Source organism: Neurospora crassa, linkage group VII (genome assembly GCF_000182925.2).
Source record: "Neurospora crassa OR74A linkage group VII, whole genome shotgun sequence".
In the NCBI taxonomy this organism is placed as follows: Eukaryota; Fungi; Ascomycota; class Sordariomycetes; order Sordariales; family Sordariaceae; genus Neurospora; species Neurospora crassa.
Window position 1 is genome coordinate 2603403 of NC_026507.1, and position 26285 is coordinate 2629687.

The 26285-nt window shown below is 52.7% G+C and overlaps 8 protein-coding genes across 11 annotated transcripts; 2 read left to right on the forward strand and 6 right to left on the reverse strand.

The window, feature by feature from the left end:
• Nucleotides 1-478: 478 nt before the first annotated feature.
• NCU02408 (fatty acid desaturase) lies at nt 479-3441 on the reverse strand. The gene is made up of 2 exons (XM_954443.3): nt 2665-3441; nt 479-2534 (listed from the first exon to the last, which is right to left on the reverse strand). Exons 1-2 carry the CDS (start codon nt 2922-2924, stop codon nt 917-919), a joined length of 1878 nt encoding a protein of 625 aa, XP_959536.3. The 5' UTR covers nt 2925-3441; the 3' UTR covers nt 479-916.
• A 193-nt stretch (nt 3442-3634) lies between these two features.
• Nucleotides 3635-6378, reverse strand: NCU02407 (dihydrolipoyl dehydrogenase). The gene is made up of 5 exons (XM_954442.3): nt 5852-6378; nt 5712-5764; nt 5560-5639; nt 4768-5472; nt 3635-4692 (listed from the first exon to the last, which is right to left on the reverse strand). Exons 1-5 carry the CDS (start codon nt 5908-5910, stop codon nt 4075-4077), a joined length of 1515 nt encoding a protein of 504 aa, XP_959535.2. The 5' UTR covers nt 5911-6378; the 3' UTR covers nt 3635-4074.
• A 586-nt stretch (nt 6379-6964) lies between these two features.
• On the reverse strand, nt 6965-10154 carry NCU02406 (nuclear protein). Its single transcript, XM_954441.2, has 2 exons — nt 10012-10154; nt 6965-9922 (listed from the first exon to the last, which is right to left on the reverse strand). The coding sequence occupies exons 1-2, from the start codon at nt 10079-10081 to the stop codon at nt 7233-7235; spliced, it is 2760 nt and encodes a 919-aa protein (XP_959534.2). The 5' UTR covers nt 10082-10154; the 3' UTR covers nt 6965-7232.
• A 198-nt stretch (nt 10155-10352) lies between these two features.
• NCU02405 (hypothetical protein) lies at nt 10353-11795 on the forward strand. Its single transcript, XM_954440.3, has 3 exons — nt 10353-10530; nt 10613-10691; nt 10864-11795. The coding sequence occupies exons 1-3, from the start codon at nt 10507-10509 to the stop codon at nt 11193-11195; spliced, it is 435 nt and encodes a 144-aa protein (XP_959533.3). The 5' UTR covers nt 10353-10506; the 3' UTR covers nt 11196-11795.
• Nucleotides 11796-12110: 315 nt separating this feature from the next.
• Nucleotides 12111-17045, reverse strand: NCU02404 (RNP domain-containing protein). Of its 4 annotated transcripts, none has more exons than XM_011396863.1 (11): nt 16806-17045; nt 16107-16544; nt 15072-15100; nt 14289-14604; nt 14177-14229; nt 14049-14056; nt 13885-13978; nt 13656-13829; nt 13539-13590; nt 13044-13477; nt 12117-12978 (listed from the first exon to the last, which is right to left on the reverse strand). In XM_011396863.1, exons 2-11 carry the CDS (start codon nt 16108-16110, stop codon nt 12691-12693), a joined length of 1452 nt encoding a protein of 483 aa, XP_011395165.1. In that variant the 5' UTR covers nt 16111-16544; nt 16806-17045; the 3' UTR covers nt 12117-12690. The 4 variants fall into 4 exon arrangements, with proteins under 4 accessions (XP_011395166.1, XP_011395163.1, XP_011395165.1 ...); XM_011396862.1 differs by having other exon boundaries at nt 16107-16692; XM_011396864.1 differs by lacking the exon at nt 16806-17045 and having other exon boundaries at nt 12111-12978; nt 15354-16129.
• Nucleotides 17046-17995: 950 nt separating this feature from the next.
• Nucleotides 17996-19422, reverse strand: NCU17232 (hypothetical protein). The gene is made up of 2 exons (XM_011397069.1): nt 18657-19422; nt 17996-18598 (listed from the first exon to the last, which is right to left on the reverse strand). Exons 1-2 carry the CDS (start codon nt 18878-18880, stop codon nt 18442-18444), a joined length of 381 nt encoding a protein of 126 aa, XP_011395371.1. The 5' UTR covers nt 18881-19422; the 3' UTR covers nt 17996-18441.
• An 879-nt stretch (nt 19423-20301) lies between these two features.
• On the forward strand, nt 20302-21941 carry NCU02403 (ubiquinone biosynthesis protein COQ9). Its single transcript, XM_954630.2, has 2 exons — nt 20302-21117; nt 21270-21941. Exons 1-2 carry the CDS (start codon nt 20506-20508, stop codon nt 21600-21602), a joined length of 945 nt encoding a protein of 314 aa, XP_959723.1. The 5' UTR covers nt 20302-20505; the 3' UTR covers nt 21603-21941.
• Nucleotides 21759-26100, reverse strand: NCU02402 (hypothetical protein). The gene is made up of 4 exons (XM_954629.2): nt 25715-26100; nt 22354-25611; nt 22178-22278; nt 21759-22118 (listed from the first exon to the last, which is right to left on the reverse strand). The coding sequence occupies exons 1-4, from the start codon at nt 25817-25819 to the stop codon at nt 22079-22081; spliced, it is 3504 nt and encodes a 1167-aa protein (XP_959722.2). The 5' UTR covers nt 25820-26100; the 3' UTR covers nt 21759-22078.
• Nucleotides 26101-26285: the final 185 nt, after the last annotated feature.

Sequence of the window (26285 nt, forward strand, 5' to 3'; positions counted from 1 at the left end):
CTCAAAAGAGAAGATTAGAAAAAAGAAGAAGGAAAGAGAGAAGGGGGGGGGGGGGGGGGGGAGGGCAGAGCCAAGCTTCAATGTGGGTCTGTAGAAGTACTGCGTAAGTAGCCCAGGTAGGCAGGCTGAGTGAATGAGACTACCAGAATCGAGTTTCTATTTGCCTCTTGCCCCGGCCACAAGACTGCTTGGTTACCATCCAACTGCTTCTATAACGTGACGGTCATGTTTTCCACTGGCCATGTCTCTATTCTCGACGTCTCTACCTTATTGGGCTATTCCATTCTTTTTTGTTTACGTATATGCCGAAGAGACACATGTGATTGTCTCTTGTTACACCTCCCGAATGTTTACTGCTTCGTGTCACCTTCATATTCTCTTACCTCGTCATTGTGCTGCTCCAAGCATCCCGGTCTTCCATCATCCACACCTTCATTCAAGCTCCCGTTCCGTTAATCTGGACTTCTGGACTTGTTTGTCAACAACCTTTGTACACAGTTCATATGGCAGGTCAGGTGCTAACTACATCCTTCCGTCCGGTGGGTCGAAACCAATCACAAGGACACCCCCGGAAAGCTCAGGTCCCAGAGTGTCGTTTATAGTTTGATTCACAGTCAGACCAGACGTAGTGATATCTCTTGAATGGCCTTGCTCTAGGACGTACGTGCAAAACTGCCTGCTCAAGGAAAGTACAGGTATGCATAGCCCGAATACCGATTTTTCTTACAATTTTTTTAGAGTAGAGAAAAAAATATATATATACTGAACAAAGCGTGGCTTTGTCTTTAATCCAGACTTGTGGGCCATTGTAGCCCGTGTAGCCCATCTACCATATCTCGTCGCTCGCCTGTGACCATCCCCTCCTTTTATAAAAGTTCCATGTGCAATACGTTTCCCTCATTCGAAAGCGTCACAATCAGTGAGCATGAGAATGTCCGATGCTGCCATCAACAATAGTCTGCTGGCACTTCCTCAAGATAGCTGCCTGCCTAGCTACATCAGCTAGCCTCCCGATGACGTGTTTGTTGCCTTCCACAAATCCGTACAGCGCATAAGGGATCCCAACATCGTTACAGAAGTCTTGGACTAGCTTCTGCGTCTTACGAAGGTTATGTCTAGGAATGCGCGGGTACAAGTGGTGAATGGCCTGGAACTGGAGGCCGCCGTGGAAAAAGTCAAGCCACTCGGGGCAGTCGACGTCCATGGTGGTGCGCAGCATGCGCTGCGGGAAGGACTCATGAGGGCCCAGATCAGACGTGGACATGGCGAAGTGTGACAGAGTGATCTGCACGTGCAACGGGCTGGTGACCGCGTGGGAGATCATGAAAAAAACAAAGCGGTTCCAGTTGCCATCGATTGCCTTGTACATGATCCCATAACCGAACCAGCACCAGAAGAAGACCTGACCGACAAGCTCGAGATGCCGGTGCCACCAGGCAGGACCGTGCTTGGGTGCCTGGCCCTTGAGTAAGTACTCCCACGAGAGACGGTAGAGGTTCAGGCGGGCGAACATCATGATGATGTAGTAGAGGTAGTGCTGGAGGGAGACGAAGAATTTGGCAAAGATGTCGTACTCCATGACACGGTCATAGTATGTGGACCGCAGATTAGTGAAGAAACGATGGGAAATGGCGAAGAAGGGGAGGTGTTCTATGTCCGGATCGTGCTCAGGGCTGTTGGTGATGATATGGTGAACGTTGTGGTTGCGCTTCCACCAACCTAGACTGAGACCACCGATGAAGTCGGCAATGATGATGCCGATGACAGTATCGACATGGAAATGGTGCGTGATGCCCATGTGTCCGGCGTCATGGGCAGTGAAGACTAGCTGGTGCCAGAAAGAGCCGAGACAGAACGCACTAGGAACGTACCAACCCCATTTTAGGAACAGAAGACACCCGCAGAAGAGGAGAGTATAGCGGAATCCTTCGATGGCGTAAGCAACATAGTTGCAGTCATAGAGTCCCTCCGCCTTGATGCGCTCGTTGAGTTCACGATACTTTCGGATGACGGTGTCTTGCGTTCCCTCATCGAGCGGAGGGTACTTGTCGAGATCGAGCCTGATCTCTTGCCTTGTTAGAGCGTCGAGATGGGCCATGCCATCCCTAGGGCCACCATCGGCGCCCTTGGCACTGGCCTTCTCATCCTCAATGGAGGAAATCGAGGTGAAGGAATCGGATCGGCTTACAGCCGACTTTGACCGGGCGTTAGAACGGGCGCGGAGTTGGTTCAATTCCGGCGCCGATTCTCCATCATCAAAGACCGGGGAAGGGGCGGGCGAAGGGGTCCGTGAGCTCTCGGATTCAGTAGAGGCAGCCTGACTCGCAAATGATGACGATCCGAAGCTAGTATCCTCATCGTAGTTCGCAGCTCTGGCCCTGATTTCTGGGGACTCCTCCTCCCATTCTTCACCTTCTTCTCCTCTTGGCCTGAACTTGCCTCCTTGTATCGGCGGCAAGAAATTCTTCCATCTCCCTGATATCCTACCCACTCTGTACCTGTTCATCTGAGCTCTTGCTTCTGGGGAATGTAACCTGTAGTGATTCCAAAAAAAAGTACACGCTATGAAGTCAGCATCTCCTTCTTCACCGGGGTCCGATAACTATACACCGGACTGGATCCAGACTGTCGCGGTTGGTGCATGATATTGTGTTTTGTACGCACCCGTTCACTTCATCGGTAGCATCCCTCCCAATCATGTGCTTGATGGCCTTGTCACCTCCGGGGTGATACTTGACCCAAGCGTCTACCTTCAGGACATATTGATCGACAATGATGATATGGCGACCTTCTGAAATCAAGGCCTCGATCTCACGGCGGGAAATGAAGGGATATGTCCGCTCTGCTGTCTTAACTGTCGACTGCTGAGCCGTTGCGGTATCTTCGGCAGCGGCGCGTGATGGTGGTGGGGGTTTAGAAGCCATTGTTGTCTTTGCGCAAGACTGTTGTGTTTTGAACGAAAAAGATGGAGGGATTCGCTACTGGATGGAACAAAACACCCGCCGTCTGTGGACAGGGAAAGGTTGTGGTGTTGTCCTCGCAACAGTTCAGGAAACCCAAGGTCAGTTTTGATAGAGATCCAAGGTGTTGATACTAGTAGGTGGGTGGACGTTTGAAGGTGGGACGGATAGGGCCACAGAGGTTGGTGAGTGGTTCGATACGTCGATTCTGATGCGGGCGCTGTTCCTAGGCAGTGGACATGGCTACCCAAAACAACGGGCATGGGACGACGTGACATTGGATAAGATCATTCCTACTGGAGGGGTTGACCGAGTGGAAACCTCACCGCTGTCCACACAGGCGCGTCTACCCAGCTTGCCAGCTCCAGGCTATCCCGCTTGGCGTTTGCTGCACCACATAGGGGTCATACAATACCAGATGTCACGCAAGGGTTCTTGCCACTCCAACGTTTGCGTCTGAAATTAAACCACATTGCTGATCGCCAACGACGTCTTTGGACCCTGGGTGTTCAGGGTAACAACTGCCTGCATGTCCCTGAAACATAGGGGAAGAATAGAACAAAGGGTCCCAAGGATATTCAGAGGGTTAGGGTCCCTGAGCGATGGCTTATCAAACAAATAACGTCATGCCAAGCAACATGCCCTGTACACGAGAATACACATTAACACCAGAACGAAGTTGAAGACCGGCATTGATGGGCACTGCTACTCGGACTAAGAAGTAATTGCACCAGCATGGAGAACAGACAAGAATCATCCAAAACCCACAGCCCTCTGATAACTCGGCAATGTTAACATAAAATAACCAGCAGCCTTCCTGCCATCCCATCTGGCAACCAAGGTAGCTTTTCTGTATCTCTTAAAATCTCGTGTATTCATCGAGTCTCGAGCCCAACCAGGACCCGCAAGGCCAAATAGCCCTAGTCCAACCAACAAGCGGCGTCTATTTAGCATGTCATGTGAAAATCCCCTATTAAACCCTCGAGGGAAAGCCCGTGACTACAGTACAAGTACACACCTCCTCCCATCCTCTTTCCATACTCCCAATGCTAGAAATCCAGACAGCACATTTTTCCGTGCTTAGAGCCATTCAACGCCAAAACGCTCCAGCTGCTTAGAAGTGGATGGCCTTTGAGTGAGTGGCCATGGCCGCCTCCTTGAAAGCCTCGGCGAGGGTAGGGTGAGCGTGGCAGGTGCGGGCAATATCCTCGCTGGAAGCGCCATACTCGAGGGCAAGGGTACCCTCAGCAATCATCTCACCGGCGTTAGGACCGATGATGTGGACACCGAGAATCCGGTCGGTCTCGGGGTCGGCGATCATCTTCACCATGCCCTCAGTGTCAAGGTTGGTCTTGGCACGGGAGTTGGCGCTGAAGGGGAAGGTACCGACGCGGTAGGGAACACCAGCCTTCTTGAGTTCCTGCTCGGACTGGCCAACCCAGGCAACCTCGGGGAAGGTGTACATGACCGAAGGAATGCAGCCGTAGTTGACATGGCCGTAACCCTTCTTGATGTACTCGACGACAGCAACAGCCTCCTCCTCAGCCTTGTGAGCAAGCATGGGGCCGAAGGTGACATCACCAACGCAGCGAATGTGGGGGATCTTGGTGCGGTACTCGGAGTCGATGATGACACGGCCGCGCTCATCCTTCTCGAGTCCAATGTTCTCAAGGCCGAGACCCTCGGTGTAGGGACGGCGGCCAATAGCGACAAGAACAACGTCACCCTCGAGCTGTGTTCGAACAATGTCAGCTTTGAAGATCACGACAACGAACAGATAGCCTGCAGGGTATCATGGGCCACTCACAGTCTCGGGCTTGCCACCCTTGGCGGAGTCGACCTCGAGCTTGACGGTCTCGCCAGTCTTGTCACCGGAAACGACCTTGGTGCCGGTCTTGAAGTTGATGCCCTGCTTCTTCAGGATCTTCTGGATGGACTTGGCAACCTCAAGGTCCATGCCGGGGCCGCCAATCTGGTCGAGAAACTCGATGACGGTGACCTGGGCGCCGAGACGGGACCAGACAGAAGCCATTTCGAGACCAATGATGCCACCACCGATGACGAGCATCTTCTCCGGGACCTTCTCAAGAGCAATGGCGCCAGTGCTGCTGATGACGCGCTTCTCGTCGATTTCGAGGCCGGGGAAGGGGGTGACCTCGGAGCCAGTGGCGATAAGGATGTTCTTGCCCTTGACGGAGGTCTCGCCGCCGTCGTTGAGCTTGACGTTGATGGTGTGCTCATCGGCGAAGGCGCCAGCACCCTTGATGTACTCGACGCCGTTCTTCTTCAGGAGGAACTCGACACCTTTGGTAAGACCGCTGACGGACTGTTCCTTGGCCTTCATAAGCTGGGCGAGGTTGAGCTTGACATCGCCGACCTCGATGCCGCGGTGTTTCGAGTCGTGGAGGATCTGATGGTAGAGATGGGAGTTGTTGAGGAGCGACTTGGAGGGAATGCAGCCGACGTTCAGGCAGGTACCGCCGAGGGTGCCGCGCTTCTCGATACAGGCGACCTATTTCCAGGCAACATGGGAGATAGCAGTCAGATATTGTCGTCATTCGTCGGTGTTGCGGTGTAGTTGATTCGCGATGCGACGCACCTTGAGACCCTCCTGGCCGGCCTTGATGGCAGCAACATAGCCAGCGACGCCACCTCCAATGATGACGAGATCCTTCTCCTCTACGGGCACATCAACAGTCAGCCGACCAGAATCCTTTGACGAGAACCAGCTCTTGATGTTGGCAAACAGACCAGACTCGGTCGCATAGGTCCTCCTCAACCTGGGAGAAACGACGACAGGGAGCCTGTATGTGGTCGTCAGGTCAGCCTCAGTACGCGCATGAGAAAACAGTGTGTCGGGCATCCGCCGGCAACCGGGACAGTGAGCTTACCCCGAGGGCTTGAAGGCGGACCGGACGGCAGCACGGCCTATTAATCTTTGGGACAGCATGGTGAAAGTATGTGCTGAATGGAAAAACCAGAAATGGAAACAGGGAAAATTCGAAGGAACGAGCGCACTGCAGAGAGATGCCCGGGGAAGCAGGGAATGCGATTCGATGGTGAGACGTCGAAAGTGTGTACTGAACTGCAAAACGCCGCGGGAGAGACAATTGTTGGGATTCGAGGCGGAAGCTATTCACGGCAAGCGAAAAATGTCCAGTCCCACTTGTTCGGGTTGCCAGCCCGTCAGAGGCTCACATCGCTCAAAGGGCACCCGCTTTCCACCGTGCCCGTCCCCAAGCTGGCCCGCTCGAGACAGCGCAGAGCGGAGTAGGTAGAGGTAGGTACGAACGGAGCGGAGTAGGAACACCACTACCTAGGTAGGTAGTAGGTACCTCTAATCTCGCGTACGCTACACTAAATAGGTAGGTAGGTACTGCCTGATCGTGTTAGTAGTGTAGAGGTAGTGTGCTACAGGAAGTAAAAGTACTATGATGCCAGTGTTAGGCGGGACGGGCAGCGCGCTCTTCGCCGTCTTACTTTACTGTCGCTGCTGCCCTGACTGCTTCGTCGAAGAAACCCGTCCCCAAATACGTACGGTACTAGGTACGCTCCATTGCGTCCTGTGATTGGTCAAGACGAACTTGGCGTGCAGCAGCTGACTCCAAAATTTTGACATCTCTGCACTCCCGCTATGTATTGTAGCCATTTTTCTGACAGCTTAGGTTGTGTTTGACATTCATCTTGCTCCTTGGCGCGATCCCCTCTTTGCTCCCCTCTTTACTCCGCCCGTCAACGCCAAATAACCCCAGCTTGCCCAGCTGCCGAATTGGAGAAGCATAACCTGTCCCTAACCCGTCTTAGAGGTTAGTTGTTTGTCGAACGACATGACACATGGCAGGCAATTCATCTCAAACCATCTGCCTCCTCTTCATGTCCACAATCAAGAGTCCCGCCCGACCCTCATGAAACCCTGTCCCTTCGTTGCAAGACGAAATGACATCATTGAGTGCTATTCACAGACCACTATATTTCCGGGCTCCCGCACACTCGAGTCGGTTGCTCCCTGGATCCCTAGTAGCAAATCGCCCTTCCTGACAACAAGTTCCCCAACTTAAAGCTACCCCCAACTTTTCCAGTCCCGCCGTCAACGCTAATATCTACAAAGTAGGTAACTACATTCGAGCGAGAATGCTTGGGTTAGTTCCATGAACTTGTCATGATATTGGTCAATGGCCTTTTGTATAGACCCCGGCACACTTGTATCCCTGATCATTATGTTGCTATTCCCGAAGATATCCGATCCATATACAGGTATCCAACAAAGCAAAATTATTCCACCAAGCCTTCGGCGGCGAGCAGCGCATGCTCCAAGGCCGCCATGGCCGTCTTGCAACCCTCCTTGACGAGCTTGGTGTTGGCCGCCCCTCCCGCGAGATCCGACTTCCGGACCACCTTCTTGATGAACCATTGCAGGCCTCTGGCAAGCTCGGGGACCCCTTCCACAGCCACAAACACCGAAGTAATCGTCTCATCCCGATCCTTGTCGCCGCCTTTTCCGGCTTCAAGAAGCACAGTAATCAGCAGGATCTCCACTAGCGCCCGCGTCTTGGTTTGTAGATAAGGCAAATTGAGGCATTTCAGAATTGCCAATCCTAGCGATCCACCTGCCACCATGGCCCCAAACAGTTTTGCAATGTTGACAAGCCGCCGCATGTCCATCGCATCTACATCCTCCTCATCCTCCGCGTCATCGCCAAAAACTGACTCTCCGAGACGCCTGAATAGCTTCCAGAGCGCGTCTTGGAACGACCACCGGATTTTGCGATCCCCGCAAAGCTTCTTGGCCACCAAGGTGTAGTATGGGTTGTAGACCTGCTCTGCGCCGGCACACTGGATGACCACGTATGGAATCTCTCTCTGTCGCTCCTTGTTCAGGCGCAACTTGAGGATGCGGTAGTAGGCATCTTCGTAGTCCGTGGCGGACATTATCGACACAAAGATGGACCGGCGCACGTCCGTGTTCATCTGGTTTTCTCTGGCAAGTTCTCCGAGGTCAGGCATGTCCTCGACATCCTCCAAGACAAAGCTTTCGTCGTCCGAGTCAACGCTATCCTGTATGACACCGTCCTGGGTCAATGGCTTCTTGTCACTGTCCTTATCTCTGCCTGCCCAGCTAGCGCCTACAAGCCACCATTTGCCCTTCTTGTCGGCATCGCGTATATCGGCAAGGGTCATTCGCAAGGGCTCGGCCGTCTTGATGGTTTTCAAGGTGCCCAAAAGCTTCTTCATCTTGGTTGTGTGCTCCGTGAGAACGGCGGAAGCGCCTAAACCCGTCTTCATCTTGTTGTTTTTCAGGTCGTTGATGGTCTCAATCATGAATTTAGTTCTGACGCTGAGGTTCTTCTCTCCGATCTTGGCAACAGCCGGGCGGATAAGGGTAACAATGTCCTTGACAGACATGGGGTCATCTTGTCGGAGGGCTGGGCCAGCAATGCGCACAATTCTGAGCAAAAGTTCCGCGTTCAGCTCCGAAAGATCACCCAAAAGGATTCGAATGAAGTCGAAGAGCAAGTTAGGGCCCACGAGTTGAAAGTTATAGAGTTCGGATAGGAAAGTGATGAGGTTGGATGTCTGTTTCGGCACGTCTGGCCGCTCCTTTGCAGCCTCTTTGGCCTCTTCATAATGCCTATCAAATCGCTCGATCACTTCTTGAATTAACTGTGCGCCAAAGTCCATGCCAATCACCTTGAAGATACCCGTAGCGAAACCCGCGGTAAGCACGAGCAACGTATCAGGCAGCGTCGTTGGCTCGCACACCTGAATGAGTAGGAGATCGACAATGTTCGACGTAAGATGTTGTCGCGGGTTGTCGCGGTAAAGCTTTTCAAAGTCCATAATGATGGATAAAAGATTAGACTCTGTCATCCTGTTGATGAGACCTTGTGTTTGACGGCGAATGTGGGCCACCAACTCCGCTTCTGAGCCCGCCTCCTGTCGCTTCGATGGTGGCACGTATTTCACTACAGTCCGCCCAGTTGTAGGCGCAACATATGGGTTTTCGCGGACCCGTTCTGGCGGCTTTTGTAGCGTTTCTTCGTCGTTGTCGGATTCGTCGTCGTCGCCGTCGTCCTCGTCGTCGTCCTCGTCGTCGTCCTCGTCAAATCCTCCAAAATCCCCCTCATCCTCGCCCAAGATGCTGTCTTCTTCTCCATCTTCATCAGAATCGCCTTCGACCATGTCTTCGTCTTGGTCAACGTCGTTGTCTTCGTCCGAGTTCAATCCCTCTAAGAGATCGTCCAAGCCATCGTCCTCTTCGTCCAGTTCGGAGACTTCATTTTCTTCCTCGTCTAGTTCGAATTCCTTCGTCTTCTTGGCCTCTTCCGCTTTCCTCCTTTTCGCCGCAAGCCACTCATCCGCTTCGGACTTCCGCTTCCTTTTCTCGGCTGTTTCGTCGTCTACGCCAGGAAGGCCTTCTAGTAGATCAAGAAGACCATCCTCCTGGAAGGACTTGGGAAGCGATTTGCGTCCCTTGATGCCGAGCTTCTTTTCGAGGTCTGCGATCTCCTTGTCGTCTTGCGCCAATCGTTCCATGACAGTTTTTGAGATTTTGGGCTGCGACTTCGATATGGTTTGTGTTGGGACATCACTTTCCTCTTCATCGTCCACGTCTTCGCCGTCTTTGTCGTCTTCTTCGTCGAGGTCTAGCTCATCGTCCTCGTCCTCGTCAAGATCGATATCGCCCTCGTCATCGAAATCCTCATCATCGTCCTCTTCGAGGGCAACATCTTCATCCTCATCCTCCAATGATCGTTTCTTCCCGTTCTTCAAGATGGGCTTGGGTTCCTTTGCTTCCTTTGACGATGCGGCATCGACCTTCTTCTGTGGTTTTGGGGCTGTAGCGCGCTCGGTATGGTAACTTCTTGTGGACGAGGTGCGGTGAATCCTTTTCTGTGTTCTCTCTGCTTTACGGCGATCCTTTCTAGACTGAAATTGATTCTTGCGACCTCCGTGAGATTGTCCTGCAAGAGTTAGGATTTCGTCGGAGAACCCTGATTGCCAGGCAGGAATGACAATGGCTGTATGGGCGCATGAACGGAGGCACGCTCACCTTCTACGCCGAGCTCCTTCAGGAGGTTGTCAGGCAATTTTGGAGCCTTTATCCTCATGGAGGGTGCCATGTTGTAATATGCGCGTGCGGAGGTGTAGATGTGATTGATTGGCACGACCTCCAAACTTTGCAAGGCTCTCTCGTCCGTCGCTGCATGGAAGAGCGCGGGATCGGGACCTTGCTATCGTTATCAGATAGTTTTTTTGGTTATCGGTCGGTGCAGGGTTCCAGGCATGTCGACTGCGGGGCCAAGAGCGCCAAGAGATGAAGCGGGTCCTCCGCTGCTTGGGACCCCACCCGGCTGGTTTTACGCTGGGGAAGCTCACTCCTACCAGACAGACGGGAGCTGCCCGGCCAACAGCAGTGGGGAAAGCTGCCACTCTCGTTGACTTTCATCAATCATTCTAGGTTGCCTTCACATTCACTCCTCAGCCGAATTGTTGTCTTGCCTTTTGCAAACGAGCATAAGAAGAAGACGAAAAACAACTGGATATCATGGGTCATTTAACTCACGATGAGGTAATGTTATATGTGACTGGCTGCTGTGATCCCGTCCTGAGGAGACCATGCTAATCTGACTTCAACCGACTATGGTATATAGTTCTTCTCCAAGCTCACCAATCTGTTCGAGTATAGGAAGAACCAAGATCACGGAACCATCAACCTAGTACAAAAGAGGCGTACGTGTACCTACACCAACCCAGCGCAGACAGGAAACTTCACACTCGGCTTTGCTATCGTCACGACAATCCTCCCAATTTCCGCTGTTTTCCAAGCTTAAACTCCATCTCCATCCACCCACGATGAGCTAAGTAGAGTGAAGCTCCGTCACCAAAGCTAACCCTCCCACAGTATCCTACAGCACCCCTTCCCAATCCACGGATACCGACCCTCTCACTGACCTCAACCCTGCCACCCCGCTCCCGGTTCTCATCCGCGCCACCAACGCCAAGGGCAAGGACAAGAGGACAGAAAAGGTCAAGCTGTCCACCATTGTCGAGCCAGCCGACCTGGAAACCTTCTACGGGAGGTACGCCGATGTTTGCAAGAAGGGCATGGGGGCATTGAAGCCGAGAGACAGGACCAAGAGGAAAAAGCAGTCGAGGAAGAAGAAGACAGGTCCTGCAGCCGCTGGAGGTCCTGGTGTTGGTGCTGGTGGGACTTCTATGATGGCTATTCCCTGATTGGACTCGAAACAAGCGTTGCAAATTACACCATTGCTGTTTCTGTCTTCTTGTGTGTACATGACCTAACGGAAGGAGGGATCTGTATGAGGGTACCGTATTAAATTTTGTAATATTCCCAAGCTTTGGTGGAATACCCTGGTTCAAGTCAGTGGGTACGCATGGTAAGGAAAGCGTTGGTGAGTAGTACCGCATCATAGCCTTCAATCTGCCACTCTCGGTTACCCTACCTCTCGACTCACCTGCTCGTAGTTGGTATTACCCTTCAAGACGACTAGCGAGAAAGGAAGGGAAGAAAAAAAAGGTGTTGGGAGAGGGGGGGAAGGGGGAATATGAAAAGCTCAGCTGCCTATCTAGCGTGCAGCGCACATCTACTATCTACGTGAGCTACTGGAGTTAATGAAAGGTGCGAACTAAAGGGATCATATGCCCGTTCTGGAGAATGTTCAGTCCTGCCGCAGGAAGTATGCGGCCCTTCGTGGAAATGGAGATGGAAGGGAAAGAGAGGAACATGAAATGAATGAGTGACGGAAGAAGCGTGAGAGAACGACTGCTGTGCCTCAACAGAGAAGCTGTTGAACGAAGGGGAGAGTAAGAGCGAGCCGAATTGATAACGTTCATATGCTTGTTCCAAATCTGCTGGCTGGCCTTCACGATCCTGTCTTGGGTGTGAACTTGATCACCGGGAGAGCGTGTATCTCCAGGTGACTCGATCTAAACGGTCCTATTAGCAAAGTTAACATTTCTCATTTGGTAAAATAACAAGACTGCCCGGGTGGAGCAGCAGCTACCGTACCCTGACGTCAAGCGTAGATATATTTGAGCCGCACTTATGAGCATCAGCTGAAGGGCAACCGGCTCACCCGTTCTCCACTCGATTCACCATTATGAAACACCACGAACACGTCACATCACGTTGGCTTCACCTTGATTGGCTTTGATTCAGGTTACCAAGAGTCGCAGTTCCAATGTTCGACCTTAATCCTAAGGTCAACCGAGATAATTGCATGTTCTCTTCAAGAGTACAGTCTAAAGGTGGGGGGATGTAGGTGAAACAAGATCAACTGTCCATTTTGAGGGTCCGAACCGTAAACAACTTGCTGAAAGAAAGGCCGAAGAGCCAAATGTCAGCCGCAAAAAGAGCAACAAGTTTCAGTGGGATTTACTTGTCCCATGTGCTAGAACTGGGCAAGGTAAAGCATGTCGCAAATTCAACTTCCTCAATCTCCTTCCTCCGACACCATCCTTCACATGCTTGTCATGCGGCCATTCAGACTACTGCCCCATCCCAGGCCAATGCTCATGGCCACCAAATCCCTGACCATAGCCACCTGTCCGTAGACAAGTAGTGCAATTGGAAAGATTGAACCGAGCGCCACATCGAAGACAGGCTTAATCCAGTCATATAATACAACCTCCAAATGGAAAATCCCAAACTATCATAGGAAATCTGTTGCTTCAACCAGTATGACTGACGCGATGGTCGGTAATCAGTTTACATGATCTGATCTTGTGTCAGGCCACCATGGGGGTCGGTATCCATGCTGTCGCCGCCAGCACCAGGGTTAAGGTACTTGACGAAACTCAGACCGAGAGGACGTCCACCATACTGGTAACCCTGGAACTTTTGGATCGCGGTGTCGGCGGTGTCGGCATTGTCGAAGCGAACGACGCCAGAGCCGCGGGAGCGACCGCTGGGCTCATACTGAATCTCAGCCTGCTCTACCTTACCAATAGTAGAGAAGAGCTCGACGAGATCCTCATTGCTGGTCGACCAAGGGAGCTGATGAAGAAGAGGAAAGTCAGAGAAGTCGAATACTCGGGGGTACAAGATGAAGTTTGACTTACGTTCCGGACGTAAATGATCTCAGACCGTTCAGTACCAGAAGTAGCGAAGTCAGTGAACGGGTTGGGCTGAGCGGCCGGCTGGTTGGCATCGAAGCTAGGGGGACCACCGGGAGCTCCTCCGAAGCCGCCACGACCGCCGAAGCCACCTCCAAAGCCACCGCGGCCACCACCGAAGCCGCCGCGACCGAAACCGCCGAAGGCACCACGGCCGCCGCCGAAGCCGCCACGACCGCCGAAACCACCAGGACCCATATTCGCACCGGCAAAGCGATCCTCGCGAACCTCCAGCATACGGCCCTGCCAATCGTAACCATTGAACTGCTGGATGGCGTTGCGAGCATCATCTGGGGTCTCGAAGACAACGATACCCGATCCTTTCGGGCGGCCATCAGGTCCGATATGAACGTCGGCGCGGATAACACCACCATTGCGCGCTATAGCAAGTTAGTATCGCAAGCTGTAGGTCACGTTAATGTATAAAACGATCCAACTTACCAGCCTGTCTGAACAGATCCTTCAGATCCTGCCAGCCAACATTGTACGGCAGCTGTAGCAAAGATTGATTAGTATATTTCGAGATGACAAGGAGCAAGAATGGGGCATGGAACAAACGTTGGACACGTAGATCTGGCGGCCACCGCCACCAGCCATGGGACCACCACCGAAGCCGCCGGGGCCAGCATGGCCGGGAACAGCTCCATATCCGTTGGGGCCCATGCCGCCACCAAAACCACCGCGGTTAGCACCTCCTCCAGGAGGTCCAAAACGAGGCTCGGCCTCACGGTCCTAAAAACCAGTTTAGTATATGATTATGCTAGCGATGATCCAAGGGTGAACTTGCCTCGCGAACATAGACAAGTCTGCCCATAAGGTTCTGGTTGCTCAGGGTAGCAACGGCGTTTTGAGCTTGCTCCCTGGTCGCATATTCCACAATTCTAGTCAACAACGTGATGTCAGCATCTAGTCGCCAAAATAACCGATTGAGGGATTCAAAGTTTGACTTACCCGCATCCCTACAAATTCCATGGACAAAGATGTCCCAACCCGTCAATCCAACAATCCATCAAAAATAACCGAAAGGAAGGGAGCCACAAAAGAACCAGTAGCCGAACGCAAATCACTCAATAGCCCACCTTCGACATTCCATTAGGAAGCAGCAACACATCGGCATAGAGCACCTCTCCAGCTAATGATGGGTTAGCAACACATGGAACCTGACCCTCGCATCCTTGTCTCACGACATACCCTGTCTCATAAAATCCTTGAGGTGGTGCCATTTAACATCGTAGGACAAATTGCCGACGTAGACGCGGCGGTCCTGCTGCGACGTTTCCCGAATGTTGTTCATGACTTGTTCTCGATGAGCGGCGCGGTCTTCGAAAGTTCGATGAGGTGGTCCGGTGTAGCCAATTCCTTGTCCTCCAGCAGGCGCACCTTGGCCAGTCATAGGGGTGCGGCTTCTTCTCCGATGGCGACTCCGCGAACGGTCACGGGGCGAGTATGAACGGCGAGTAGTGGGGCTTCTGGAACGTCCACGTCTGGGGGAACGGGACCTCTCACGCTTCGAGGAAGTCGTCGTCAGCGAATGAACAGGTGTAAGGTCTGCAGAGAGGGAGATAAAAAGAAAAGTGTGTGGAAGTTGGAGGGCAAAGGGCAAGGGGAATAAAGTGAACTGCAGGTGACCGGGTCTGCACGTAGTTGCGTGTTGTGACGGCCAGAAGGGTACTCGTTCCCCACTGCTAGCTCCTAGCTTATGCGAGTCGAGGACGGAAGCTTGACCAGAGATCGCCAGGACAAGTCGATCAGACGAGACTAGTTGATAAATGCCACAAATCAAGAGACCGACGAGAATCCATCGAGGCAGGGGCTTGAAGACCAAACTATACCCTCGCGCAGCATATGAAGAAAGAGGAGGGGTGCGTCACGCTCGTGACGGATAGGTGAGATGATTGTGGACGCCGACTGAAATACGCCGGCCCTGAGAACACAAGGCAAAGGGGACGAGAAATTTGAATGCGTGGTACTTACAGGGCGATAAGTGTCTCCTGCTGCGTCGGCTGTAGAAAGAGGAACTAGGTTAGACCAAGTGAATAAAATAAAGTAGAGCGATGTAAGTGGTTAAGTGGGGAGACGAGAGAACGAAGGAAAGGTGGAGGAGGAGGCAGTATGGGAATGATGTGGGAGAAATGAAGTGACCAGTGGCAACTGGGGGAAAGCAGCCCGCGCAAGGGATTGACACAGGGCGTAGGTAGGAAAGGTAGAGAGAGGTAGGGGATGTGAAAGCTTGTGACGCGGCGGGGTGAGAATAACCTGATGATTCCTACCACTGTGGACCGGAAAGGGAAAACGTGCAGGAGGATGGAGGAGGGGGAGAGAGGAGAGGGGGGGGGGGTTGTCAATTGTGTATATGTAGCCTGGGAGCCAGGCAGGACAAGGCGACGCAAGGCAAAGAAACGCGGGCACGTCACTGCAGCAATACTGCAGCTCCCGTCTACGAACGGTGGGAAGGGTAACGCGAGCTTCCACTTGGCCAAGAGGACTCGGAGCACAACCCAACCACAACTCGCAAACCGGGCCCGCACAAGTGGCTTTGATCAATACCAAATGCCGTTGTGACTGAAGGCTCTCCTTGGGGTTACAAAGCTGGCGTGATACGCCATTGACGCATCGCCTGGTGTTCCCGACAACGAGATTCATACAAACGCAAGATGGGACCGAGAAGGCTTGCTATCGAGAAGACTGATGCCTGTAGACGCGACCAGCCATCCCGAGTGGTGAGGAGGGGTAAAGGGCGAGTGGTGAGGGATTGATATGTGTTCGGGTAAGATTGCCGGGGAAAACAAACAGAGTCCAACGTGAAGTGAGGAGTCGTCTCGGCCGCCACCACCAGAAGAGAGCTCCAAGGTGGGATGGATCGGCTGAGACCAAGCTGTGTGAGGGGAGGATACTTATGGTATGGCAGAAGGAGGATATGGAGAAAGCCGAAAAGCGGACGGCAGCCAGCTCCAGGACACTTTGGAGACAGCAAGAAGAGACCCGGCTTGGTGTCAGACTGGAACTTACCCATGACAACTGAGTCTGATACTTGTCCTGTTCGAGGCAGGTACGGTAAGAATCGAGAAAAATTTTCGGGCAACTTAGCCGCTCGAGTAGGACGAGGTCGTCGGGAACGCGACGATTGGTGCTGTCCTGATGTATGGTGCTATGTTGTTCGCTACAGCAGCGCTTGAACGTTGTTGGGGGACAACGGGTTCAGTCGAGGTACACTGCGACTCTGGCGCAATGGAGGATAGATGCGATTTGGGCAGATATGCGTCTGTTCGTTGGCTGTGGTAGGCAGTAGGTAGGGTAGATGTCGAGGGAGGTTGAGTGGGTGGTGGGCTGCAAGGCCGAACGGGAATCTGCGCAGGCTCGCGCACTTTGGGGCGGCGCGGGAGATCGGTCGTGGACGAGTGTAGCCGAGGGCGATGCTTGGAACAAGGCAGGGCAGACGGAGGCGGGCTGGACAGGCAAAGAGCCCGAAAGGTCAGGAAATTGTTCGTCACAAGCCAAGGACGGGAGCCAGAGAGTCACTTGAAGGGCAGAGGGTCCAGTACGAGGTTGCCAGACCGTGAGGTGGTACTGGTCGCAGGTACCAGAATGGAACCGGCTAAGTAGTAGAGGTAGGCCCAGCCTTCAATGCAATGAATGGATAGAGGCAACAAGGCGCATCGCATTCACGCCGCGTCACCTCGAGGCTTTGGGTAGAAGAGAGTTACGTACCTGCAACTTTTGGAAACACGCAGGCTGGCACCCCAAGGATTCGACGTGGACTGTGGGGTGAGTTTCCGTGGACGCAGTCGTCGAGAGGGTAGAGGTAGCGGATGGTCTTCCGGACGGAATCAAGAAGAAGTTGAGGTCGGTGGAAGTTGGACCGCAGGAAGTTGTGTCGATGCCGTGACCGGTTGACTGACCAGTGATGTTGTTTGTGTCTTGTGTGGATGTGCAGCCAGGCCACGCGCGGTGGGATGGATGGGTGAAGCACGCTCCTCCTTCGATGGCTGGCCTTGTTGCCCACTCATAATGCACGGACTTCTCATCGGTGGACCCTTTAGCTGTCGCTGCCTGTGTAGCGGTACCTAGGTACAGCCTGGTGCAAACCAAATGCAGTAGTGCTACGGTGGAGGGGAGTAAGACCAGACAGTGCACGTCAGGTACAGGTACCTCTACAAGCATACCTCTATACCTGGATCCACTCTGTACTCTCCCCTGCCTCGCTTGTTCCAGGTTTGCGGGATAACAACGACGATACATGAAGCCGACAAGGCAGCCTTTGCTACTCTACCTCCAGCCTAGTTGTACGGGCTTTACACCTCGCTTTCATATTCCTTTCGGGCTTGACTTTACCAACCCTTCAACTTCTTATTCGTAGTGCTGGTGATGTAGAAGTCCAAGAGACAAACAGCATGGGCCAGGTAGACTTGAAGTGCTACACCAAGTTCAGTTCTACTTGCAGGTCGATGCCTACCTAGCCTCAGTTCTGGAGGAACCTGACAGGTGTTGAAGCTCAAAAGCTGTCGTCAATTCCCGAAACTTGACCCTCCGCGAAAAGTCCGCCGCCTCACTCGAGGACGTAGCAGGTTATTGGTTCAAGATCGATCACAGCTGTGTACGGATGAGTTCACGCTTCGATTTTAACCCAGGTTGGCTTGTCTCGAGTAAAACCACGAACGGCGCTTCACGTGTTCACTGCCAAAGCTGTACCGTGGTAGTTGTCTTTCTGGAGCTGCTTCCATCTGATACAAGCGATTGGGAGTTCAAATCATGGAGGATGGAAAAGTATTTCAGTGCTGAAGGGTAAATTTTCACAGAATCCGAAACTAGTTCACTAAACTTCAGTTCCAGCTTGTCATCGCAAGAAAGGTTTGCTGGTCGAGTCCAATGTGCGGAATCCTTGTTCTGCTTGCTCAAGTCCAGAATAGGAAGATATGTGTGAGAGCACCTGTAAGCGCTTTCGTGTTTATATATATGAGATAACCCGGTATGCAGGTCAAATAAAGATCTAGCCTCCGAGCCTGACAACGCCTACATGATGGGCCGGGCATTTTCTTTCTGTACAAGTACGGACCGCGTTCACATCTTGTAAACGACCTCGATTCTCTCAATGTAGCCGTTCTTCTCAAACAAGATAACCCTACAGCAACCATACATTGTCCTCGGCACCCACCCAGTTGAGCCCACCTTACCCCAAGCACCCCAACTCCATCCACTTGGCTAGTCTTCGGATTCCCTTCCAGGCCATCCTCAGGCCCCGCATCTCCACCTGTCTTCTCAAAGAGTCAGACGCGCCGAGCTGGAGGCTATTCAGAGTTGACGTCATCATCAGTTTGTAGATTGTCCGCAACCCATCCACGTTCGGTTACACCTGACCGATATCTTCTTGCGGCCACAGATGGCAGTACATGGCATTCGGACTCGGGGACAGGGGGAATCTTGATGGTCGATTCCTCAATCCGCTAACAGCTATCAAGAAGTGGATTGAATTATGCAAAAGCTGGCGAGATCCCTTGGACAAGCTGGTCGAATTATAAGCTCAATACGGTTCGGCGGCTGGGCCAGGTGTCGATATCTTACCAGCCTGCGTCCCAACCCCTCTGATCTGGACAGCTGCCCCTTCTTGCGGTGCTCGTGTTCCCGTGGGACTGACTGCCCTCCAAGAAGCAGTCCTGTTTTCGAGCCGCCTGTAATGCCGTAATACAACAGCGGCAGCGCGGCACATGGGAAGCAAAACAACCAATGATCACCACGCCCTGCCGAACATTCTCTTCGGGGATGCCAAAGCACTGCCCGTCATGCATATCAAAGCAAGCCGGGAGGATTGGGAACAGCTGAAAGAAGCCGGCAAGTTTGCCAGTATGAGCAATCTGGAGTTCCCCTCCTTGCCTAACACCTCAACAAGCGTGTACTTCTGCGGGGACCTTGACAGTGCCGTAGGGACGAACATCGACTTTGCCAAAAGACTCACTCGGAATAGTTGCTTCTCGAGGGAGAGTTCTGTCAGGCCTGGCCCCCCACACTCACCATTGGGCCATCCACTTTGAACTGAGACCGGTCAATGCATGAAGAGGTCGGCTAATTAAGGCACTATGCACAAACTGCCACACACGGCGCGGGAACGGCTTCCAGGAAGCCAAGCCTTGCGTAAGCCGAAGGGTCTGGACCACGGCGTCTCTCGGCTGCGTCAACGGGGACCAGGATGAGAAAAAGAGCGGCCACGCGGCCATGTCCGAAGAGGGAGATGCCCTGAATTCGGGCGAGAGTGACCGTGTGTCGGAGCAAAGCGAATCCGAGCACCCATGCATAGGCCAGGAACGAGGGGAGTGTCCAACGATCTAGGTATACTGGGGAATTCGACCACGAGGAAATGCCATTTGCATTCAGCGCGGAGGCTCGCCAGGTGCCAGAGAGCACTGCAAAAGGAGAGGGCCACCACGGACAGGCAAGCTTAAATATGGATCGATAATTATCATGAGATATGGCATCTCCATGGCATGCCATATGGATAGACTTGGCAATGCATTTCGGGCAGCTTTATTGAAAGAAGAGATCGAGTCAGCAGCCAATAATGCCCCATTTCCGATGTTGATTATCGAATACTCGAAGAAGGACAGCAACCAATCATTCTGTCATATGCCTCATTGCTTCTGTTGCAGCAGCCGATGGCACTTTCAGTCCTCCATTGACTTCTACATCGTACACCAGACTTTGACTCCAACTCCCTGGTTGCATCTCGCGACCTCCCGCACGACGCCCGATGTCTCTCCTCTTGGTTCCGCTTGAATGCACACGTTATATTGGTGTTGCTTGGGCCAGACCCTCCTGGCTAATCATTCTCCTTATTCAGATGGCAGTGTACTGTGTAAACGGCAAGGACAACATACCTGGCACGTACCATTTACCCCCCCCCCCCCCCCCAAACTGATCTTGGGCTGCATATGCTTCAAACTACAGTGAACCTAGGTAGACATCGTTTCTGGAAGCTGATCCCATCACTGTCAGAAAATGTGCGATCTAACGGCAAGTACACTAGTATTTTTTGCTCTAACCATAGTACACCCCCAGATCGTTGCACACCATGCTGGGGACAACGTCCAAGAATGAATCTACAGTGTCGTCAATACCGGGGCAGGACCTACTTACGTGAAGTGAATAGGCTGCCTTCAAGCTGCAGTGCCCGCCCTTTGTGGTTTTGTCAGGAACCAGTGACATTCACTTGTACACTACATGTACAGTAGACATGGAGACAGAGCAGTGATGAAGTGGGGCAACAACACGTGAGGATAGTAGCTTTATCGCACAAGGTCCCACGGCCCGGCGAGCAAAGCAACTGACACATGCCATTCGAAGTCGCAATAGTTCCAGCCGGCAACTCCAAACAAGTTGCGCTCCGTTGCCTCGAAGGGTGGACGAACTATCGACCGTAATGATGCGTCCATCATCGATATCTCTGCGCCGCCCCGCCCGGCAAATTCTCTTTTCCTCTGTCTCCACGATCCGAGCTGCGGCACCCGTCCCGACTACTGCCACCCATCGTTCCCTAAGCACCAGCACCAGCACCGGCTCCGGCTGCCCATGTGCAAACGGCAGCAGACGCCCCCAAGTAAAACAGACCCAAGAACTCCAGCAGCAGCAGCAGCAACGGCAGCAACGGCAACACCGCAACGCCTACCACTCCTACGACCACCCATCCTCTTCTGCCGCCTTCACGCCCGTCGAGGAATCCATTCTCAGCGCCGCTTACCAGCACGTCCCTAGTCACGGCTTCACACCTTCTGCGCTCGCCGCCGGCGCCCGCGATGCCGGATACCTGGACATCAGCCCGACAATCCTGCCCGAGGGCGCCTTCGCTCTGATCCGGTATCACCTGGTCAAGCAGCGGGAGGAGCTCGCGCCTCGGGTAAGCGAACTCTTTGGGGGCGAGGGACACGTGGGAGCTAGACCAGGGCTGTCGGAGTGGGAGATCCGGGGGCGCGTCGAGGCGGTTACGTGGGAGCGCTTGTCGGCGAATGCGCAGGTTATCGGGCGGTGGCAGGAGGTTAGTTTTCCCATTTCCCTGCAATGCACGTTGCCGAAAGGCATTCGCCTTTTCTTCAAGAACCAGAAGGAAAAAAAAAAAAAGGCCGCTTGCTGGCTTGGATATCATTACGTTGACTTACATTGATGGACGTTACCACACTCTCTGTCTAGGCTCTAGCAATCATGGCACAACCATCTTACGTCCCTCCTTCGCTCAAGGAGCTCGCCCTGCTCTCGGATGAGATTCTTTTCCTCGCCGGCGACTCCTCGGTCGACCCGTCGTGGTATACCAAGCGCGCTTCGCTCTCTACTATTTACGCCGCTGCCGAATTGTTCATGACCAACGATCACTCCCCTGAGTTCATGGATACCCGGGCTTTCTTGAACCGCAGGCTCAGGGAAGTGAATGAGGTTGGTGGTGTATTCAGAAACTTGCGGGAGTGGGTTGGGTTTACTGCCACGGCGGGTGTCAATGTTCTGCGCAGCAAGGGTGTCAGGATATAGAATGCTTAGATCCAAAGTCCATAGCGAGGGCGCGCCGCGTACGCATATCAGTGAGCTTCAGCGATGATTGCCTCCAAAGGACTAATGGGATCTACCCTCCATAAATCATAAAAAGAGACGACAAATGGACGGATGCAGGAGAAGGGAAAGGTTACATCCCGGGTAGAATATTTCATTGTAAGGTGACGTCCCATGCAGAGATTGTACAACATTTGTACACTCCAGGTACGCAGGGTTAAGCATCTGCTTTAATGTGCCCCCCAACATGTCTGCCACAGACAAAAAGAAAATGGGTACGCTATAAAAACACAAATTGCAAACGCGCAGTGACATTCCAACCAGTCCATACAAAACGCCAACACCACTCTGCGCCGCTTTGACGCTTGTCTATATCTCGACAGAAGTTGTTCAGATACACACCCACGGAGATCAAAACTCAAAAACAGAAACGAAATGAAGGCAAAGAGTACTCAGTTTCAGTAGTCGGCCAACGTCCTCTGCCGAGGATCCGTCAGTCTAGAAAGACGTTATTAGTTCAAACACAAATTATTCTGAAGGAAGGGAAGGATACGTACCGAATAATCTTGACGTCCTTGTCAAGAGTGTTCCGCCCCTCGATGGCATTCGGTGTGATGAATATGTACTGCCGATTTACGGACCGACGAGCAGCAGTAATCTGTGGCCACGTTAGCAACGGTTCATGGATATACCATTGCTTGTCTCCATCGTTGCCGTCATCAATAAAACTCACCAGCATGTTCGTGCTGATTGCACGGTTGACATTGTCCATGAACACGTCGAACTCATCCAAGCATCTGAGCGGGCTTCCCATGGCCTCCCAGATACTCAGCAGCAGACAGATTGATGAAAAAGACTTTTCGCCGCCAGATAGTGTCTTCGTGTTTCTCCCCGCTGCCCTCTTCTCGGTCTTGTCAGGCTCGACGACTAGGTCCAGAGCCTTCCGCTCGTGGTCCAGCAGCAACTTGCCTCTGAAGCCACGCTCGCTGAGAAGATAGATGAAGTTCGCCCGGCTCTGTGATGAAATGTACCGCTGAAACTTGCGCCACTTCTCGAGGCGAATGGTCAGCGTCCGACGGAGACGAGAGTTGACCGTCTTGATGCCTTCAAGAGATCTCTTGGCATCATCGTACGTCTCTTTCGCCCTCGTGAGGTTCGCATAAACTTCCTCGTCGGTCATGCCCCTCTTCCGTCGCTCTTTCTCGAGTTGGTTCTGAATGCTTTGATACTGCTTTTCCAGCTCCTCGTACTTGTCGGTTGGGTTGACATGGGCTCGTTCTTCACTCCCTAATGCTTCAATGATCTGTTTTGTAAAAGTGGCGACGTCTTCGGCACCTTTTTCACGTTCCTTCTCGGCCTCCTCCTTGTCCCCCTTGAATATCTCGAAAGAGGCATGAGCTTCATTAACCTCGGTGAGATTAATCTTCCGAACATCTTCCAGCCTAGCCTTCTTCTCCTGCAGTTTTTTCACCTCCCTTTCATATTTCTCCGATTCCTTCCTGATTTCCGTGAGCTGAGCCTGGGCTTCTGTAGATGCCTGGTTCTTCTCATCCTTCCTTATCCGAAGGTTGCCGTACTGAAGCCCGCAAGCCTCCTCTTTCTCCTTGGCAGCAGCCAATTCAGCCTTCAAGCCTGTAAGGCGAGAATCACCGCCTTCATACTCATCAAGTCGATACTGCACTTGCTCGACTTGAACTCTAGCATGCCGTAATTCGCTGTCAAGGGTTTTCTTGTCTCTCTGGAGCTTGGTGAGGTCGCTGATGATCTTCTGGACCTCTTGCTGCAGTTGACGATGTTCACGATCAAGTACAGAGTACTCTAGCTCCAGCTGCCGCAGGGTCTCCTTTTGATAAGCAAGCCGCGAGCCGATATCCGCCTTCATCCGTGGGCGCTGGTTACGGAGGGGCGGCACAGGAGAAGTCGACATTCCTCCGCTGTTGTTGACAACCAGTCGAAGACCTTCGTCTCTCTTTTTATCATGGAAACTTAGACAAGCCTTGACGTTTCGAGGTCGTGCTCCGCTGAACATGATGTCCTCAGCCTTGGTACGCTGTGGTATCAGTATGACCTGCTCAATCATGTGGTTGATGATCAACTGATCGCGCACCATCATGTTGTCGATCTTCAACACACGGAGAATGGTGTCAAAGGAAGGATCAGGCTCTTTGCCATCTGTGTTTAGGGGATGTCGATTGCCGATAAAAACCGGACACTGGCGGATGTTGAGCTTGTTCATCAAGCCCTGAAGCAATTTTTGTTCGGCCATGCTCTGGACGATGAATGCATTAAGGGCGGTTCCAAACGTCTTTTCCAGGATCAAAGACCACTCCGGCTTCAGCAGCTGGATGTGGGCGCCAAGCGGCCCCACCGGCTTCTTCTGGAATCTGGTCTCTTTCTCAATCATCTTCAGCAGTTCAGGAAGTTTGGGCTCATAAGCTGCATAGATAGAGCCTTGATCCTTTTCGGAGGTCCTCAACTCCTGTTCCGCTACGGTAATTTCGTCCCGCTTGAGAGAGCATTCAACAGCCTTAGCATCTCGGGCTTTCTGGGCTTCGTCTCGCTTGTTGAGTAGGTCTTTCTCGTCCTCTTTGGCCTTGGAAATCTTGGCCTCGACCTCTGTGACGTACTCCTTTGCCTTTTCAAGCTCCCGAGTTTTGGAAAGAAGGGCCTCTCCTGTGGCTTCCTCAAGTCGCTTTTCTTCGGCCGCAACCTTTTCTTCGAAGTCCTTTACTGTCGTGGCTGCACTTCTCAAGTTTTGGTGGGCTGCCCGTTCATCTGCTTGGATTTGTGCAAGTTCGTCCCTGATTGCTTGAGCTTTCTTCCTCCCCTCGTCCACCTGCTCTTCGAATTCGGTTTTTCGCTGGATAGCCTCTTCCAGTCTCTGCTGAAAGGCCCTGATCTGATTCTCGACGCGCTCCAAATCGACGCCCTTTTCATTTCTCTGACGGTCTACTTCAGCCATTTGATCCGCAAGTTGGGCAATCTTCTCGTCCAATTTTGTCAGCTTGGCCTCTTCTTGAACCACTTGGAGCCAACACATCTGGCTTCGAAGCTGATGTTGTTTGGCTCTCAGCTTGCGATTTCCGTCCATGGCGTCCTTGAAGCTTTTTGCTCGTTTGAGTTCCTCCGCGGCTGCTTTGACCCGCTCCTCTTGGTCGGGAATTTTGGATTCCATGAGCTCCAGACTCTCGGCGATTAGCCTGTAGTCATTGTCCAACTGTTGCAGCTGTACACCTTCGATGAAGAACTTGTACTTTTGCTGCTTGGTTGACGAGTTGAGGAACTGACGGGCATTGTCCTGAGACAGCACGTTCAAGGGGTTATCCACCTGGAGGGCGTAGTATTCGACGATCTCCTCGACTTCCTGCTTCTTGGTAGACACTATTTGGCCAGTGGCCGTCTTGACCTTGAAGCTGCTGCTGCCGGATTTGGAAAAGTGCCGTTCGACGATGATGGAATCCCCGTAAAGCTCATGTCTATAGGCATCTTGGCCCTGGTTCTTGATTTTGACGATCAGAACAGCCTTTTCGGTGCCCTCCTTGACGAAACTCTTGAGACTTCCTCCGCGGTTGGTTGAGCTGGCCTTGCCACCAAGACAAAGAGTGATAGCGGTCAAGATGGCGCTCTTTCCACTTCCGTTTTCACCCACTATGAAATTGAGAAGCGGGCCGAGTTCACAGTGTAGTCGAGTGTGACACATGAAGTTGATGCACGTGATGCTTTCCAAAATGCCATTATCGGCCACCGCGTTGTCGCCCAACTGATTAGGTTTGAAGCGCAGTCTCTGAGTGGCTCGTTGGTCGTCGGCATCCTGATGTTGCAGATGCTCAAAGTTATTGTCACGCATCAACTCATATTGTGTTTTGGGGGGCGAGTGCGGTGATCCTGCATGACCTCGTTCATCGTCGACATCAACGTCGTCGTCATCGACTGGAGTCGCGTGGCGAGCGGTATCTACACGGGCTCTTTTAGCCTGGTTGGCATTTGGGCGCTGTGTAGCACGTTAGCATGTAGGTTTCTGGGTTTCAGGAAACGTGCGGCTGTGTAGATATATTGAAGTCGGCGTGCAGATAGAGATGGTTTGTACGACTTACCGCGGCAATTTCTGCCTCGCTGTCATCGCTCGTGGGCGCCGGCCGTTGACGTTTCCGTGAGGACTCGGCGTTGGCCTCAGCTTCGAATAGTGTTCGCGCTGGCATGGCAGAAGTTCTGAGTGGCTGAACCCAGCCGTACGTACCTGGGGAGGTAGGATCCTGCGCAAGTACCAGAGAAGGTGGAGGAAGAAAAAAAGAACCCAGGATGGAAGAAGCTTGTTTCAAGAGGAATGTCGATACTGATAAATGTTGTCACTCCCTCTTTTTCGAATCTGCTTTGGGAGGCTTTTTTTTCAACCCTCAACTCCAAAGGGAATACGCATCTGCCATCAACAGGCAAGCACAGGCAGTCAGTCCACTGTTTGTGTCACTCAGCCTAGGTGGACATGGATAAGTGGAAGTGGAAACGGAAACGCGTTCCAACGCGGGGGGTCAGGTCTTTACCACAACTCAAGGGCCCGGTCGCCCCACTTGGCGCATATGGTTCGGAGTCCCATTAGCGGGCTTCTTCGCTCAAGGTACACAGGCGCGTCGGCTTACGAGCGAAGTCACGGGATCGCGTATCGGGCAG